General features: G+C 34.4%; 1 protein-coding gene across 2 annotated transcripts in view; it reads left to right on the forward strand.

Annotated features, from left to right (window-relative positions):
- Nucleotides 1-12,937: 12,937 nt before the first annotated feature.
- LOC126822218 (exportin-5) overlaps nucleotides 12,938-18,372 on the forward strand; it is a 33,148-nt gene continuing 27,713 nt past the window's right edge. For both annotated transcript variants that reach the window (XM_050550971.2, XM_050550972.2), the window contains exons 1-5: nucleotides 12,938-13,221; nucleotides 15,004-15,125; nucleotides 15,710-15,782; nucleotides 16,595-16,732; nucleotides 17,625-17,807. In XM_050550971.2, the coding sequence (XP_050406928.1) occupies nucleotides 13,120-13,221; nucleotides 15,004-15,125; nucleotides 15,710-15,782; nucleotides 16,595-16,732; nucleotides 17,625-17,807 (618 nt within the window). In that variant the 5' untranslated portion in view covers nucleotides 12,938-13,119. The remainder of the gene's footprint in view (nucleotides 13,222-15,003; nucleotides 15,126-15,709; nucleotides 15,783-16,594; nucleotides 16,733-17,624; nucleotides 17,808-18,372) is intronic.

Here is an 18,372-nt window from a genome sequence, read left to right on the forward strand (position 1 = left end):
AGTACTCTCTTGTGGGACATCTGCTTTATTTATGAATAAGTGAAAATACAGTCCAGTTTTGTCTGTGAACATTCAATTGAAGGAAACAAGATGTGTACTGAGATTTCTGTAGGAGACCAACTTGATTCTAGCATTGTGGTGTGCCAATGTGCCACTGTCTGATCTACTGAAATCATTATCTTTTTCTTCAGGTTTTTAGATTTACGTACATCTAAATATGCTCATGAATTTCGATGCTCATCAGGTAAATATAATATATGTGATATAGTCCATACCATCCAATAGATAAAATCCTTTTATATTAATTAGGTCATCTTCTGCAAAAGAATACTTAATTTTATCAGAAAAGATATTTAAATAACAAATTTATATGACGACTCTGATGTTATTAGAGTAACTTTCAGTCACTGCTTATGAATAAAACCAATTGTATTTTAATATTGTCTCAATCTGTGATCAGAAATTATAAATGTAGACAAATACCCACTTCATGAAACAAATCAACTCATCAAATTCAGTTTAACCAAATCAAAAATAGTCTAGTCATTTTTATTCACCCCACATGACTTAACAGGACTTTCTGTTTTTGAGTTATCTCCCCTTTTTCTGAAAACCCTGTGAACATGATAGAGGTTACAGTTTATAACAGATTTTTTTCAAATCTTGTAAACATGATAGAGATCAGATTTCTTGAATGATCCTTTCTTTATCAAATTCGGTTAGCATCCAGGTATATTCCTTTGGATAAGATGCTGTCGAAACATGGCTATAAATGTTTTGATATTTAACAGGTTTAATGAGATGTGTAGCTGTTAGTCCTGAAGGTAAATGGGTAGCTGTTGGATTTTCTACTGGTATGATAACTGTGATAGATCTAATATCTGGTATCATCATGGTCACCTGGAAAGCACATGATGGAGAAATATTACAGGTACGTGTAAGGAATGTGTGTGTGGGGGGGTGGGGGGAGGGGGGTGTCAATGCGTTATTTTATATTTAGGTCATACAAAATTATATATATATTTTTTATATATATATATATGTCAGTGATGCAGGACGGAGGTGCTGACAAGGAAAGCTGTCTAGTCGTTCGGATGGGACGAAAAACCGAGGTCCCGTGTACACATTTGCGTGCACGTAAAAGATCCCTTGGCAGTTGGAATTCGATATAAGAGTAGGCCGTAGTGCCGCTGTCCGGGCAAAATTTCCCTCATAGCACACTGTATGGCGTATGCCCGTCTTCATTAGCCCAGGTTAGGAGCAGAACAGTAGGATGTTAAACCCCATTTCATTTCATTTTCATTTCATTTCATAAGGTCTGTAATTGAATCAAGTAGTGTGGTTTCGATCCCACACGTGAATGTGACAAGGAGTAAGGCGGTCTGTTTAACCTTGTGTGTTTTTTCCCTGGTACTCTGGTTTGCTCCATGTTCTAATCTAATAGATCGCAAGTTATATCTTTCCCTCTCTATTTATTCTGGTGAATAAACCTTTAATCGTATGAAGTTTGTCTCATCGTTAATAATAGGGCTTTAGATCATAATTCCTTAATGAAGTTTTCTCCCACTACTGAAGACTCCTACATGCCAGCAAATTATATAAATGAAATTGTAACTCTGGTTTATTTTGAGTGGATGTTAAAACCCAGAAAACAAAAACAATTCTGAGGGTTCTTCGAGACCCACGCCAGTTTCCACACCCAGGACAATCTAGTCCAGAGGCCTCACTGCTCGATTATCACTTCTCCAGAATCAAAAAAGAAACTTCCTGCACCTATTTGTATGTTTGAAATAAACTTTGTAGAAAATACATTGATTAGGCTTCTCATATCTCTACTTTTATTATAGATCAAAGCTTTTAATAAGAATCGTCTCGTATCGTCATCGTTTGATCAGACTGTTAAAATATGGAACGTAGATGATGGCAGGGAGATCTGTAACTTAAAAGGTATTCCTTTAATCCAATCAAAATTACATTAAAATTTCTTTTCCTTACATTTTGTCTGATTTTTAAACTACTGTGGTCATCCGGCTTCTACGGCATTCTGTGAAATCCGTCATCCTTTTCATGTTCCGATTTATTTCCTTATTACTTCAACCAAAAACGTTTTGAGTAATCCGTATTCTGAATATTATGAATTACGACATCAGTCAGCAGTCCTGTTCACCTATAAAAGATTGGCAAGCAATCATCAATCAATTATCCGTGAGATTATTATTTATTGCTTTGTGGATTACCTTAATATCAACAGAATGATGCTCAAGTCATTTCAACATCTGCGAATCTAGGATAACGAAGTCTGCAGAGTTTTGCCGAATCAGCCTTTAAGTTTAGTGGCGATAATGCATTTGTTGATCTCGGTACAGTCGAAGAATTCTGCATGCCCATATTGGTCCATTATTGAAGGGTATTTATCTGAAAACACTTTTAATTGTGATGAAACCGGTTCGTTTTTTAGAACATTACCCGACTGATCATTTTGAGATAAAAATGCGAGCACTATAGCAACATAAATATTAAATTTTTGCCACCAAATACACAGCCGATATACAACCGAAGAAGATTATACTTCTGGTATTCGATGGTTTAATAATACTCCCGTTATTGGGTATTCTGTCGTGCTGTGTAATCGAACCTAGTCTCAATTAGTGCTCCTAGGATAGGACTTTTTGTTATTCGAATAGCCGTAGGTATTAACCGGTTAGTAACCGTTAACCGTATGGTATCAATTTTAAACATAAAACAGAGCTTGTCAGGAGGTGCAAGTCATTACTCGTGCGCACGCTATACTCGCCTAAAAGGCATTACACGCGCAAAAATTTCAGGGATTTTTTCAGACATGTACAATTCTTTAATGAAAATTTAAACTATCTTAGGCCGTAGTTATTTATTTACCTGGTTAACTTGGTTCAATTGAAACATTTTTTAATTCAATATAACGATAATATACAAAACAATACTCTGTTTCCCTTCGTACGTGACAGATGACGATAATATTACGATAACACAATGTTACTAAGAATAGAATAAAGTAAATTGGAAGGCGTCTATTGATTGGACAATAAAGAAATAATTCCTCGCTTGCAAGTAGAATTTTTATGATTGGTTAATTTAACTAAAAACCAAAGTAGAATTCTTGCGAGAAATTACGAGATATGAAACGTGTTGAATGTCGTAACGAATCTAGTATAATGTCATTTTCTAGCCTTTATGATTATATTTTGAATGGTGGTTACGTTTTGAAGTAAATAATAAACAAGGTAGAATATAGTTAGAAATGCCGAGAAGTATTTAGATTGGATTAACAATAGTTAAAGTCAGAACAAGGTCCGTTGACTTTGCCGTATGACTACGACGAGTGCTATTAATAGTATTATTTTTTAGCAGTCGACATCGTAGGACGACTGTTACATTCTAAGATTTTCAAACATCAAATACAAAATGACAACGGGCAAGTTTTGTTATAAAGAGGAATATAATCAGACGCAACTCTGTGTAATGGGGGACATCTCCGAATAACCGTATCGTTGAATTCGAACCGTTTAACCGTCCAGTTCTAACCGTTTACGGCTATCCGACTAGTCGTAGGACCACTAGTCTCAATCACTACAAAGTTCTGTCTGGAGTTCTATATATGGCTAAGTGGGTGAGATGCTGGCTTGCTAGCCTGGAGGTCGCATGTTTTATCCCTGCATTGGCCGAGAAAGTTCATTGGGATTTCCGACGTGGTTTCCTCTTGTCAGTGGTGCAGTACGGAGGGCCTGACAAGGACAGCTATCTAGTCGTTTGGATAAGGCGTAAAACTGAGGTCCCATGTACACATTGGCATGCATTGTATTCCAAATAGTCATAACCCCCAAACCACTCAATCATTCCTATATTCACCTTCCCATAATTCATCACAATACACAGCCCTCTATACCAAGATAAACAAAAGTAGTATAACAAGAAACTGTAATGGAGAGAAGCTATCACATTTTATTACAAACAATAATGTATCTCTTCTATGTTTATAGGCCCTACAGAACCAGTACATTGTATATGTTTCTATAGAAACCAGATATTGACAGCTACAACAGCCAATAGAATAGGTCTTCATTCTTCAGTGGAAGAAAACGTAAGTCTTGACAGATTTACCGTAATCCACTACTTAAATATTTATATTTTTTATGTCGATTATGTGATTATTTGAAACCAAATGAATGTCCTTATGGTGTCTTACTACAGAACAACGATCCAGTTGTGATATGCTAGGAGCTGTGGTGACTCAGTGAGTAAACCTCTGACTCACTGACCTGGAGATCTCGGGTTCGTTCCTGGTGTTGGCTGAGGAAATTCTGGTGGGTTTTCGGGCGTGGTTTCCCCTTGTCTGTGGTGCAGGATGGAGGCCCTCACCAGAAAAAGTGTTTGAATGGGACGAAAAACCGAGGTTACGTGTACACATTGCCATGCACATAAAAAACCTGTGACAGTTGGAATTCAGAATCAGAGTAGGCCGTAGTGCCGCTGTCTGGGCAAAATTTCCACACAGTACACTTCATGGTGTATGTCCGTCTTCATTAACCTGGAGTGAGAGCAGAAAAGTAGGCCGTTAAACCCCATTTCATTTTTGACGTGCTGTGGTGACAGTGGTGAAACCCAACATTAACCCCAATCCACGTCCTTTGAATATTTCAAACCTGTGAGGTACCATTTGATTGAAGGTGAATTCTATTCCATTGATGCCATTTAAACATACATTATGTAAGATTTAGATAAAAGAGTTAACCATTCTTGCTATAATAGCTCAAAAATAGATACATGTAAAATGAAAATTTTGAAAATTTCATTCAAATTACTTCATTGTGAGCCAAGTTATCACTGTTTGTAGTTTTGACAAGATGGTATATTTGAGACTTAGCTTCACTTTCCCATTTTTAAATTAAAATTTTAAATGGCGAACCGTTCTAATCTAGTTAAAATATTGAGTATCCTATCCCATCTAGAGTTGATTATGGTCTGGCTAGGTTAATTAATGTCTAATTAATAATTTAGATAACATTTCAGGCCTAAAGAAAGACCTGCAATAGGCAGATTTAACTCTTGAATAATGTATTGTTAACAGATGTATATTCTAGTTCTTGTAACTTCTTGATGATGCATACTTTGGACAAACTGATATTAAATCTTTTATTCTCTGAAATTCTTTTGCTATTTTCAGAGTTCCTTTTCCAGTACCAAGCTTCGGTCTGATGCCTTTAAAGGTGTATTAACTTGCATGTTTGTATTACCGTTAAATAGAGCTCTGTTAATAGGGGCTGATAATGGCAGTATCAGACTGATATGCTGATAACTATAATGTCTATGCTAATAACTATATTGTTTAAATAGAGATCTGTTAATGGGGGCTGTTAAAGGCTGTATCAGATATGATAACTATAACGTCTAAATTAGAGCTCTGTTAATAGGGGTTGATAATGGTAGTCGCAGACTGATATACTTATTGCTATACCAGTTTTGATAATGACAGTTAAAATATAGCTGTGTTGTTACTAATAAGGGGCTAATAAATATCATATTTACTATGCAGTGCTCTTCCAATACACAACAAATGCTGTGCCAGATTTTTTATACATTGTGTAGGGTACTAAACTATATTCTGTTTAAAAAATAGGGCTATGTATGCACAGATTTTACTTTAAATAACATTGTAATTTATCGATTTGGAATTTCTCAAATTTAGGATTAAAATAATAGATATTCAGTAAATATGGTTTTTATGTTCAAGTTCTCAATTTGTTTGTTAAGATTAAAATAATTGACATTCAGTTAATATCTCTATGGTTTTTATTTTGAATTTCTCAATTTTTTTCAATAAGATTAAGATAATTGACTTTCAGTAAATATCTTTTTTTTTTATTTTGAATCTGTTTCTATAATTGATATTAAAATTAGTTATTTCATTAAAGTAATACTTTAGCTAGAGTCAAGGGCTGAGTCACACTAGCGGATTTATCTTGAAGTTTTATGTTAAATCCTTATATATGAACGTTAAAATTTGTCCCATACGGTCCTAAGTTTGGGGTATACGGATGGATCCTAAATTAGAGAATAAGTCCTATTCATGTAGGATTTGTACTACAAACTGACTTGCACTTCTTCTCAAATTAGCTGACATTGAATTCGAATGGGCTGAAACAGCGAATGATATCCTGCAATAGTGTGACTCTGGCTTAATATATCCTGTAATAGTGTGACTCGGCTTAATATGTTTGTTAGTATTTGTCAGGATTAATTCACAAGTGTGACTCTTGCTTAAGTGATGATACGGTACATATAATGGTTAGTTTGAAGATTGATCAAATTTTACATGGTAACCTTATTGCTTTCAATTTTACCAATTTTGACCAATTATATATAGGCAGGGTACTAAAAGGAACAAATGTAATTTAAGGATGCATTTATAGAGCTCCTGAATTCATGATGCTCAACCATAACGCTGAACAAGCATTGAATAAACGTGACCTGCTCCCACAAAACCAGGCGCATGTCGCACAACTTCATTTTGTACTACGGGCACAAAAGCATAAACTGAATGCTTTCTTGTTGTTGTGTAGGAGCCGAACTCAATTCTAGATGATACGACAAATTTAAAAAGAATTCCATTTTTGGAAAGCTTAGGCTGTGGCCTATTCAAATATGCTGCCAGCTCTATTTTTATAAAAATGACCAAGCGCCTGCTTTTGTGGGAGCAGCTCACAAATACCTGAGTAAACCATTTTTTTTTTAAAGCATTACTTTAAATTGTATATAGTCATTTGTTATATTTTGTTCGATATATCGAATGTATATTTATTATAAAAGAAGCAATGAAATGGATATATTCCTAGAGTAATACCGGTTTTATTTTCTTCACATGATGTTTTAAATTTATATACTTTATCAAATATATATATGCTTCAAATTAATTAATATCAAAATAGGCCATCCAAATACTTTATATTCAGTGTTGTGTGCAATAGGAAATTAACAATTTGCATATTAACCCTTTTGCACTTGGACCGCCCGAAACAGCCTGAAATTACTGCGGTTATACCACTCAAAACCACCTGGATCACTACAATAACTGTGACTCTGGTGGTTTGATGGATCATAAGGTCTGTCATTGCGTCAAATGACATGGTTTCGATTCCCTGCTTGTCTGTTACAAGGAGTAGGGTCACCTGTCCAACCTCGTGGGTTTTCTCTGGGTCGTCCAGTTTCCCCCCACAGCTAAAGATTCCTACACGTAGGCAGATTATTGAAATAAAATTGAACCATATGTTAGTCCCAAAATGACCTAGTTTGTGTCAAGTGGATTTATTTCAATAATTCACTTGCGTGTAGGGGTCTTTAGCAGTAGGAGGAAACCGGAGGACCCAGTGAAAGCCTGTGATATTAGACAGGCAATCCTAGTCCTTGTCAGGTACAAGTGGGAAATCAAAACCACGCCACAGACCTTATGATGCAGTGCGCACGCGTTAACCATTTGGCCACACAATCCCCTATTTTTTTTTTAGGGAACTACGGTAGTCAATATTAATATGCACCATAGACAAGTGCTAAAGGGTTAAAGATTTTCTTTTTCTGTATATTTGTTTACTATGTATAAATAATCAATTTATCATTGTAGTATGTATATGTTTTGTTAATGATATAAATATTTTATTATCCCGCGCCGAACGAAGTTAGGGAGGGATATTGAAATGGGGTTCGTCCATCCGTCCGTCCGATTTTGTTTCCGGAGCATATCTCATTAACCGTTCAAGTTATCTTTCGGAAACTTTGCACACATATCAACCTATTACAGTAGTTGTGCCTTTTGCTATTTAGGAATTTCTGGGATTTATATTTTTTGTGTTTCCATGGAAACAAATTTGACTTAGTTTTTGGTGTATAATTTTGTTTCCGGAGCATATCTCTTAAACTGTTCAAGATATCTTTCTGAAACTTTGCACTCACATCAACCTATTAGTACAGTAGTTGTGCCTTTTGCTATTAAGGAATTTAACAAAAATGACTTAGTTTTTGGTGTACAATTTTGTTTCCGGAGCATAGCTTATAAACCGTTCAAGATATCTTCCTGAAACTTTGCACACACATCAACCTATTACAGTAGTTGTGCCTTTTGCTATTTAGGAATTTCTGGGATTTATATTTTTTGTGTTTCCATGGAAACAAATTTGACTTAGTTTTTGGTGTATAATTTTGTTTCTGGAGCATATCTCATAAACCATTCAAGATATATTTTTGAAACTTTGTACAGACATCTACCAATTACAGTAGTTGTGCCTTTTGCTATTTAGGAATTTCTAGGATTGATATTTTGTGTGTTTCCATGGAAACAAATTTGACTTAGTTTTTGGTGTACAATTTTGTTTCCGGAGCACATCTCATAAACCGTTCAAGATATCTTTCTGAAACTTTGTACACACATCAACCTATTACAGTAGTTGTGCCTTTTGCTATTTAGGAATTTCTGGGATTGATATTTTTTGTGTTTCCATGGAAACAAGTTTGACTTAGTTTTTGGTGTACAATTTTGTTTCCAGAGCATATCTCATAAATCGTTCAAGATATCTTCTTGGCACTTATTTTGAATTTCTCTGATTTGATAATTTTATGTGTTTCCATGGAAACACATTTGGCTGTTCAAGAAACCTTTAAAATAATTTTACCCATCATTTTTTTTTCTGAAATCCAGCCTTCCGTCCTGATTTTGTTTCTGGAGAACATTTTATAATGTGTTCAAGAAATCTTTTTGAAACTTTGTACAAACATTAACCTATTATAGTATTTTATTTTCTGATGTATAAGTTTATTGTTTCACATACAGCAGCTGATTGAGGTAGGCAAAGGTTGTTGTGCAAACCTTACAGGGAGTAGCGACCCTGCCTTATCGAACTACTGTGATCAGAGTATGAATTTCTGTGAATTGATATTCCATGCGTCGGAATATGAGATTTGTCTAAAGCTCCAGTTCCCTCCACTTGCAAAATATCTCTAATTTCTATGTAGTCATGTCTAATTTTTAAAACCAGAGCTTTATGTCATAAATTATCTCAAATCTTCTAGTAAATAGCAATCAGTCATTAGTTTTCAGAAATAGAGAGCATTATCTACTAAACATTGCCACAATATTAGGACAGTGACACTGTTTGCGAAATCTGATACATTTTTATATTGACTACCAATAGCATAAACAAGTTACTTTTCCTTATTTCTTCCAAACAAGTGCAAGGGCGCGGGATGTTGATGACTAGTCATCTTGTTTATTATTGAATGGCCGTTTAATGTGTATGTAATTCATATCAGTAATCATTCCTAGCAATGTAGGATGTATTTTGTTTATACATTGTTGTTATATTAGGCCATATAAATAAAATATTTTGGTTCTCAGATAATCTCAGGCCACTTAAAAAAAAAAGCTGCGTGAGCCGTTTTTATTTCAAAAAATAAAAAGTCTCATTAATTTCAGCATGTACGTAAATATTAGACCATGATTACAGAAAGTAAATCTATTAAAAAATTTAAATCAACTCAGACTCATTTATCACCCAATAACACATTCTACAGTAGATATCGCTTGTGTGATAACTTTCATATTCTACTGATCGATATTTCCTAGGAGATATCGCTTTACATGAATTTGATTTTATTATATTTATTTGTGCGCGAGTAGGACGTTAAACCCTATTTCATTTCATGTTATTTGTGCGTGTAAGAAAGGTTTGGGTGATAAATAAAATCTTCTACTCGTTCTTTTTTACATTATCGACCTATGTTGATAGTTTTTGATGTCGAAAAAGACTTGTAGGTGATTCTCTATTTATCGAATATGCCACACTGATAAATCTTAATGACTATTGTAATTAATACTGAATAATAAAACATTCCTATAAACATTCGATAAATGTAGTACCTTGCTTAAAAGATGTCATTTAGTCCAGTAGTGATCCTTTGACAAAACAGAAAACACAAAAATAAAAACCTTCTTCCTGCATCAGATTTTTGGTAAGGAATCTCTGAGAACCAGAATATCTTTTTTGTATGGCCTTAGTTTAGTTGAAGAACATGAATTCTTTGATTTAGTTGAAAAATGAAAGTCGACTGTTTATGTAAATAATTCAACTTAAATGACTAAAACTTTTACTGATTGTGGAGGGAATGAGTGCCCAAACTTTAGATCATAAAATCTGTTATCTATGCAAGCCATGGGTGCGATCCCACACTTGTCTGTGACAAGGAGTAAGGCGGTCTGCTTAACTATGTTGGTTTTTTCCCAGGTACTCTGATTTTCTCCATGTTCTAATCCCCCCCCCCCTATTTATTCTGCTGAATAAACCTTTAATTGTATGAAGTTTGTCCAATCGCTAATAGTAGGGTACTGGCTCACAAACCCAGAGGTTCTGGGTTCGATTCAGGTATTAGTCAGAGAAAGTTGCTCAGGATTTTTTTAGCAATTTTTTCCCATGTCAGTGGTGCAGAATGGATTGTTGGGCAAAGAATGGGAACTAGTCGTTCAGATGGTATGAAAAAAAATGAGGTCAAGTGTACATATTAGTGTGCATGTAAAAGAACCCTTGACAGTACGATGAAGAATAAGGGGAAAACGCCACTGTTTGGTCAAAATTAGAGGGGTTGGATGGTGGAATGGTTAGCGCATGCACATTGCATCATAAGGTCTATCATTGAGTTAACTGGCGTGGTTTCGATTCTCCGGTTGTACGTGACAAGGAATCGGGTCGCCAGTCCAACCTTGTGGGTTTTCTCCTGGTTCTCCGGTTTCCTCCCACTGCTAAAGACCCATACGCGCAAGCGAATTATTGAAATATATTTGATCCATTTGTTAGTTCTGAAATGACCTAGTTTGTGTCGAGTGGACGTTAAACCCCATTTCTCTCTCATGCTCAAAATTGCCACGTTGGTTGCTGTATATATGCTAATCTTCATTTAAATTAATTTCATTTAATTCAGTTTTATCGCTTATAACACATGAGACTAACCTGATTCACTCCTTAATTTCACCTAAATCAAGAAAATTCTGTTCTATTCATGTTTGTGTGATCTGTATCATGTATATTTCTGTTGTTATTCAAAGTCTTTATTTATGACTTTATTGTAATTTTAAAAAACAGCTAATTTTAGTTGACTGCTGTTTATTGTCTCATGTCCAGGGCATAAAATGCACATAACAGTTCTTTGCAAAGCTTTAATCTGAGCTACGTTTCTATAATGATAGGGGGGTTGGATAGCCAAATGGTTAGCATGTGCGCATTGTATCATAAGGTCTGTCATTGAGTCAACTGGCGTGGTTTGATTCCCCGGTTGTATGCGACAAGGAGTAGGCTCGCCTGTTCAACCCCGTGGGTTTTCTCCAGGTCCACCGGTTTCCTCCTACTGCTAGACCCCTATGCGCAAGCGAATTATTGAAGTAAAATTGAACCATACGTTAGTCCCGAAATGACCTAGTTTGTGTTGAGTGGACTTAAAACCCATTTCTCTCTCTCTCTCTCTCTCTCTCTCTCTCTCTCTATAATGATTCTCTTGTCATTTTTCAAGCATTGTAGAAACATACCTCCGATTAAAATACAATAATTGCTTTCCATAGAACTGTTGTGTTTATTTCCATGTGTTCAATTTCTAACTGCCATTTAAACAGTACATTGGCTACTAATTATTGTGTCACCCTGGCCTCTTATTACAGTCATGTTTACCAGTCTTGACTGACTGACAGTGAAAATGACCAGCTGGAGAACTCCCCTGTCAGTCAATTTATATGCCATGAAATTAAAATTAAATCTTAAAACAAAATAAATACAGCTAAATTTATACTTTTTATTATGTAAAAATATAGAAACAGAATTGGGGTATTGCTAAAAATTGTCATATTCTTTGGAAAAAATATCTTGCTAATCTAAAGTACCAAAAAAAAAAAAATTGAAGTGAATGTCCTGGTCATGTGTTATTCTTGACTCTTGGATGACAAACTTTACTCATATAAGCCTAATGCCCACTGATTGGAATGTCACCTGATCGATTAAAGTTGGACAGAATCACATTTTGATGGTTGGATTGTCACATAGAATTAAAAGCCGCACGATAACATAATCGATCAAAATCTATACTTCATAAACCAAAATATTGATGGCAGGGTATATTTACTCTTTCCAGAACAACCTGAGAAGTCCTTATTGTGCTTTAGTGTGGAACAAAGTTTAAATTTGAAAAATTGTTTAAAATAATAAAAATGCAAATAAGCAATACATGATTCTAGCTTTGACAAAATTAAGATTGAAATTAAAAAAATAAAATTCAATATTGTATAATATCATGTAACCACTTGTCATTAAAATTAAATGTGATATATATAGCCTAGGCTACCCTCATTGCTATCTAGTATAATTATATAAGTGTCTATATTCATGATATTACTTATTATACTGGGGCCTGTTTTACGATATTTTAACTAAGATAAAATCCAAATTTTAGTAATTTGATTGGATAATATAAGACTGATTTTAGTGCTTAGCCAATCAAAATTGAAGTTATCTACTAAAATTTGGATTTTAACTTTAGTTAAGATTTCGAGAAACAGGGCCCTGGACATATTAAAACATATACAAAACAAAGGCATTTGAATTTTGTTTTTTTCTGTAGCTTTCGAGATGCGAATATGTTTAAGTCATTTGTACAATTGAAATAAATTAAAATCAAACAGAAATGAATTTATGTTTATTTTTTTCCTTCTTTCATTTTTTCAATAATAATTTTCGTTTTTTGTGTACATCTACATATGTAGAAGCATTGCACTATTATGTAGAAAATATATTAAAAAATCAAATTCACATTGAAAATTTTCATAAAGCAAGAAAATTATTTATAGTGGGAAGATGAAGCTTGTCCGATCCATGTTCAACATTTAGACTAATCCAAAGTGAATTTGACAACTTCCGTTTGTTCGATCTAAGCTTTTGATTGGTTTTTATTACTGATCACGTGATATTATAGTCAAGATGGAGGTGAATTAGTTTGAAATTAAAAATATTGATATTAATTTCGACTATTTTGCAAACCGCAAGTCGTGAAAGATTGAAAGACATGGACCCAAATTTGCAACAGATTGTGTCAAAACTGTGTTTAGCAGTGGAGACGGTTATGAACCCAGTGGTTTGTCAGTCAGACCGATTAGCCGCCCACCAGGTAACAACAAAAAACAGCGTGTTCGCATTCATTCATTCACTCGAAATACTGGATTAAATTGAAATGTAGACAATAAATACATTACAGACTTTTTTCTTTCAGCAACACAAAACTTCAGTTTTGTTCAATAATGCAGACCCCCCCCCCCCCCCTCTCTCTTTTGTTAACTGATCTGATTCTATTTAAAAATTAACAACATATATAATGCACAATTACAATTTCTTTTAATTTTATGTCCACAATTTGTAATTGTTGAGCTCTGTACATAGATTTCCTTTATTCTGCCTGTACGTTCAGGAACGATTCTAATGACTCTTTGTCGAAATTCTAATTTTCCCTGTAAAATGGGTAGCTAAACATTTTGGTCCTGTGACCTTTCAAACTCCGCATAAACAACGTTTCGGACTCAGTTTAACAATAGTTTGGACTTACTTGACGATGGTTCGGACTCAGTCTTGCGACGTTTCGCCATTTGGTAGAGATAACCATGTGTTTTATGGTAATATGTTCTTTCATGTTTCAAATAACTTCATCGGTTACTTTTTTTTTTATCAGATATACAAAAATAGTACCGTACAAATACAAAGAAAGGCTATAAAATAGCCTATTCTTTTCGCAAACATTCAACATTGTAAATATATTGCGGTTCGTTCAGAGGTCTAGACCTACGTGCTGTACTTGACAACAAACGATAAATTTCATCTACACATTATTTTTGTAAAATCATTTTTGACTTATTGTAATCTGATTTGACTGTTGTATTCAACCTTTACTTTCAACTTATTCCCGGCTTCGAAATCTCAGCTGCCGGAGTCCAAACTGTCACATTTCCGAGTCCGAAGTGTCAAGGACATATTTTTTGGACTCCAAAATGTCATGGGACTGAAATATGTAATCGTAAACTGCACTGGGAACTTTTTTACAACTCAACTGTTGTGTGTCAGTCCTTCTGAATGCCAGTACGTAAAGGAACATTTCAGTAACAAAATAAATCCTTGCTTAAATCGCTAGAGCCAGTAAACTGTACATGTATGTGCGGCACAACATGCTGGTAAAAACAGGTTCCCTTCTGCCGTAGCTTGGGTCATGCCAATTGAAGTAGACAACAAGCAAATTTAAGAATATCACCTAAATTTTGTTCGTCTTCGTAAATTATTCCCAAATAAAAAGACTTAAAGATCTAGTTTATTTTTGTCTCACCGATTTAGACATTTGTAATAAATAACTATCAAAAATCCCTGAATCATTAAAGTTACATCAAAACAACCACAAAGTATTTATCAACACAGATACGTGTATAACTTCTCTAAATCACATGGCCTGTTGAATTAAATCTTAATTTCAAGTCAGAACTTTTCTATTTGAGCATAATATATACACCCCCTCCCCAACCACCCTAAATAAACTGTTATGATAACTATTTTAATCAAGCATTTCTGCACGTTTTTGCTCAGGGAGTATTGGTATTCTTTGACCGGCACTGGTACTGTAGTACTGAGTCATACGTTGAAATATATGGAAAATTTGAACCAAGCTGGAAATCAATGAAGCATTGCACTGATGTATATTTTTTTTCTTAACATTCAAAACAGTGCCTGATAATTAGACTAACTACATACATGTAGACTTTGAGGATTGAAATTACCACAGTCGGATAACAAATTTGAAAACAATAATAAAGGCCAAACTACATCTACATGTATGAGGACTATGCTATCAAATTGAGTCTAAATGGCCCTGTTGTGTTGAGTGGACATTAAACCATATGTCTGTTTATTTTAGATCTGTGAAGACTTTAAAGACAATTCACCATATTGTGTTCAAGTTGGTATCAGTATTTCATCTAAAGAGTATTCACCTGTTATTCGTCATTTTGGTTTACAACTCTTAGAACACTGTATAAAGTAGGTACTTCTTTCTTTTTATTCAATCCTGATGTAGACTGAGAAAGTTCGTTATGATTTACCTGGCCGGTTACCCTTGTGTCAGTGGAGCAGTGGAGTAATTGGCAAGAAAAAGTGTCTAGTTGGATGGATGGAACGAAAAGTTGATGAAGTCATGTGTATTCCTTTAACAGCTTGTTAAAGATCCCCTGATAGTTTTAAATTGGAATAATCGTAGACTTGATTGCAATTGTTTGGGCCTAATTTGTCCTCAAAGCACACTGCATGATGTATTCCTATCTTCATTATTACTGGTTGTAGGACATTGAAACTATCTCATTTCTGTTCACATTTATAATAGTGAAATGGACATAGCAAGTTTGATTCATGTTAAAATTTAAATTACTAATACATTTTAAGCTTGTACGTGACAAGGAGGATTACCAACCTCATAGATTTTCTCCGGTTTCTTCCCCCTTCTACAGAGCCCTATATGCGTGCGAATTATTGAAGTAAAATTGTCAATAGATAAATATTGAAGTTCAAGTGTAGAAATAATATTTTTTGTTATTTATATTTGTATTTTTTTTTTTGAATGTTTCCAGATTTCGATGGATTAACTTATCCTTTGATGAAAAACAATATTTGAAACAAAATTCTTTACAGTTGTTAGACACCGTAAGTACTATTTACAAATAAACTAATTTAGGAGGGCAACTGTTAGGGTCATAACTCTATGGGTAAGTCAAACCTACAAAGATGTTGTAGAACCCATCTGGTCAAGCAGGAAAGATGAAATATCAAATCTCGCTCCACATAGGAGCAAAAGAGCAAAATATAACAAATAGAATAATATTGATGTTGCTGATCATCGTCCTGCATATATCTGACAATATCTTGTTTTTCCATATCTTAGTCCATGCTAAAATGTTCACAGATTCATCATTTAACATTTAAGTAAGAATATCAAAATATCCATGTTGTTAGATAATCTCACGACTTGGATTCAATCCGATTAAAAAAAGGCCCATTAATCGATTTTACCCAACACTTATACATCTATAGTAAATACTGAATGGAATTGAATCATTTTTGGACTGAGTGATATCCAATATTGTTGTTAAACGTGTTAGCGATGGATTCAAAATCCTTAAAATGACGATCAGTGGTTTGAAACTGCTATTTGTAACATTACCATGGAAGGTAGACAGTGGGTGCTTGAATAGCAGATAAAAGATTCTCTTTAGCATCAAAACAGAATTGTTGTATGATAGTATATGCCAGTACATAGACACTCACGCCAAGTCGATCGTATAATGTAAGTCTTGGCGTCAGTGCACTATCTTATCCTATGGGTACCATGTTTTGATTGTGACTGTATGTTTTGGTCTATCAGTTATTAAACTACTTTACATATTCCCCTATTTAATGATATTAAATTTATAATGAATGTTAAATATTTTGTAATGTTTGTAATATTGTGTTTTTAGGGTACAAAGTATCTTTTAGAAGAAGAACTCCATGTGAAAGATGCTATATCAAGAATTGTTGTAGAATTAATGAAGAGGGAATGGCCACAGAATTGGCAATCATTAATGACTGATTTACATAACATATCTCAACATGGGGTAAGTTTGATAATGGACAGAATGTCCTGGGTTTGAATCCTGGAATCATTTGAGTGGAACCTCCTGAATATTTAATTTTTCAGGGGTTGGGACTCCAGCATTTATTTATTTAATAAATAAAATAATTTAGAGAGGACACATAGCTGTGTAGACTATACAGCCAAATGAATTGTTCTTTGACCTTTTGGTCCCATATATACATCCAAGTTTTTGATTCGTTTGTCAGCTGATGATTCAATTATCTTGTACAAATCATTGCAGGTAGAAGCTAAGGTGACTGTACTTTATATCACTATGTATGAAATCCTTATATGGCATTTAGTAATTGAACATATATTATAAAAACACAAATTTATATGGAAAACAATCACTGATTTTATTTCATACTATGTTTCAACAAGAACAACAAGAGGAACTTGTTGAAACGTATTTTCCGGCGTGGTTTCCCCTTGTCAGTGATGCAGGACGGAGGGCCTGACAAGGACAGCTGTCTAGTCATTCGGATGGGACGGAAAAACCGAGGTCCCATGTACACATTGGAGTGCACGTAAAAGATCCCTTGGCAGTAGGAAGTCGATATAAGAGTAGGCCATAGCGCCGCTGCCCGGGCAAAATTTCCCTCATAGCACATTGCATGGCGTATGCCCGTCTTCATTAGCTCAGTTTAGGAGCAGAACAGTAGGACGTTAAACCCCATTCCATTTGTTGAAACGTAGTGTGAAATAAAATCAGTGATTGTTTTCCATATAAATTTGTGTTTTTATATCACTATATATTTGATCCATGTTCTTCTTCAAATTTATAAACTGCCTCATTAAAAAGAAAATAGTGAAAATTAGATATTCTAATGGTTCAATTAATAAAGTTCCACTCGTTTATATTTATTTTGTAGGAAACTCAAACAGAATTGGTATTAATGGTGTTCCATAGATTGGTTGAAGATGTTGTTGCATTCCAAAATGTCCCCAATCAACGAAGACGAGAAATATTGCAATCATTAACAGCTCAAATTAGTCAATTATTTCACTTCTTTCTAACTTTATTAGAAACACATGCTGCCCAGTATAAACTACTAGTAAGTCTGACTTTATTAGAAGGTTTGTCATTGACTCAAGTTTCGATCCTACATTTGTTTGTGACAAGAAGTAGAGATGTCTATCTAACCTCATGGGTTTTCACTGGGTCCTCTGATATCCTCACAATGCTAAAGCCCCCTAAACACAAGTGAATTATAAAAATAATGGTGTACCATATAGAAGTCTCAAAATGACCTAGCTTATATTAGGAGGATGTTATACCTTGTTTTTCTCTCTCTGTGTTTACAAATTTAAAATAAAGCATGGAAAACCATGTACTACTGTTGAGGCAAAAGGATCTCTTGCATGCATTGTACATAATAATCTTTAAATGATATTTAAAACATGAGGAACACATTTAGGGCTGGGTAAAATATCGATATAAATCGATATTATCGATTGGACGGCCCAGAAAAGCACTATCGATAGCGGTGGGTTACTATCGATTATTGCTCTTCGTCTATTTTTCTTGCGTCTGAAATGTCAATGTTTTCTTTCAGTTAATCATAATACACCGCTCACTTTAATTACTATCAAGTATCAATGTAACACATAACAAAATTG

Source organism: Patella vulgata, chromosome 5 (assembly GCF_932274485.2).
Source record: "Patella vulgata chromosome 5, xgPatVulg1.2, whole genome shotgun sequence".
Lineage (NCBI taxonomy): Eukaryota > Metazoa > Mollusca > Gastropoda > Patellidae > Patella > Patella vulgata.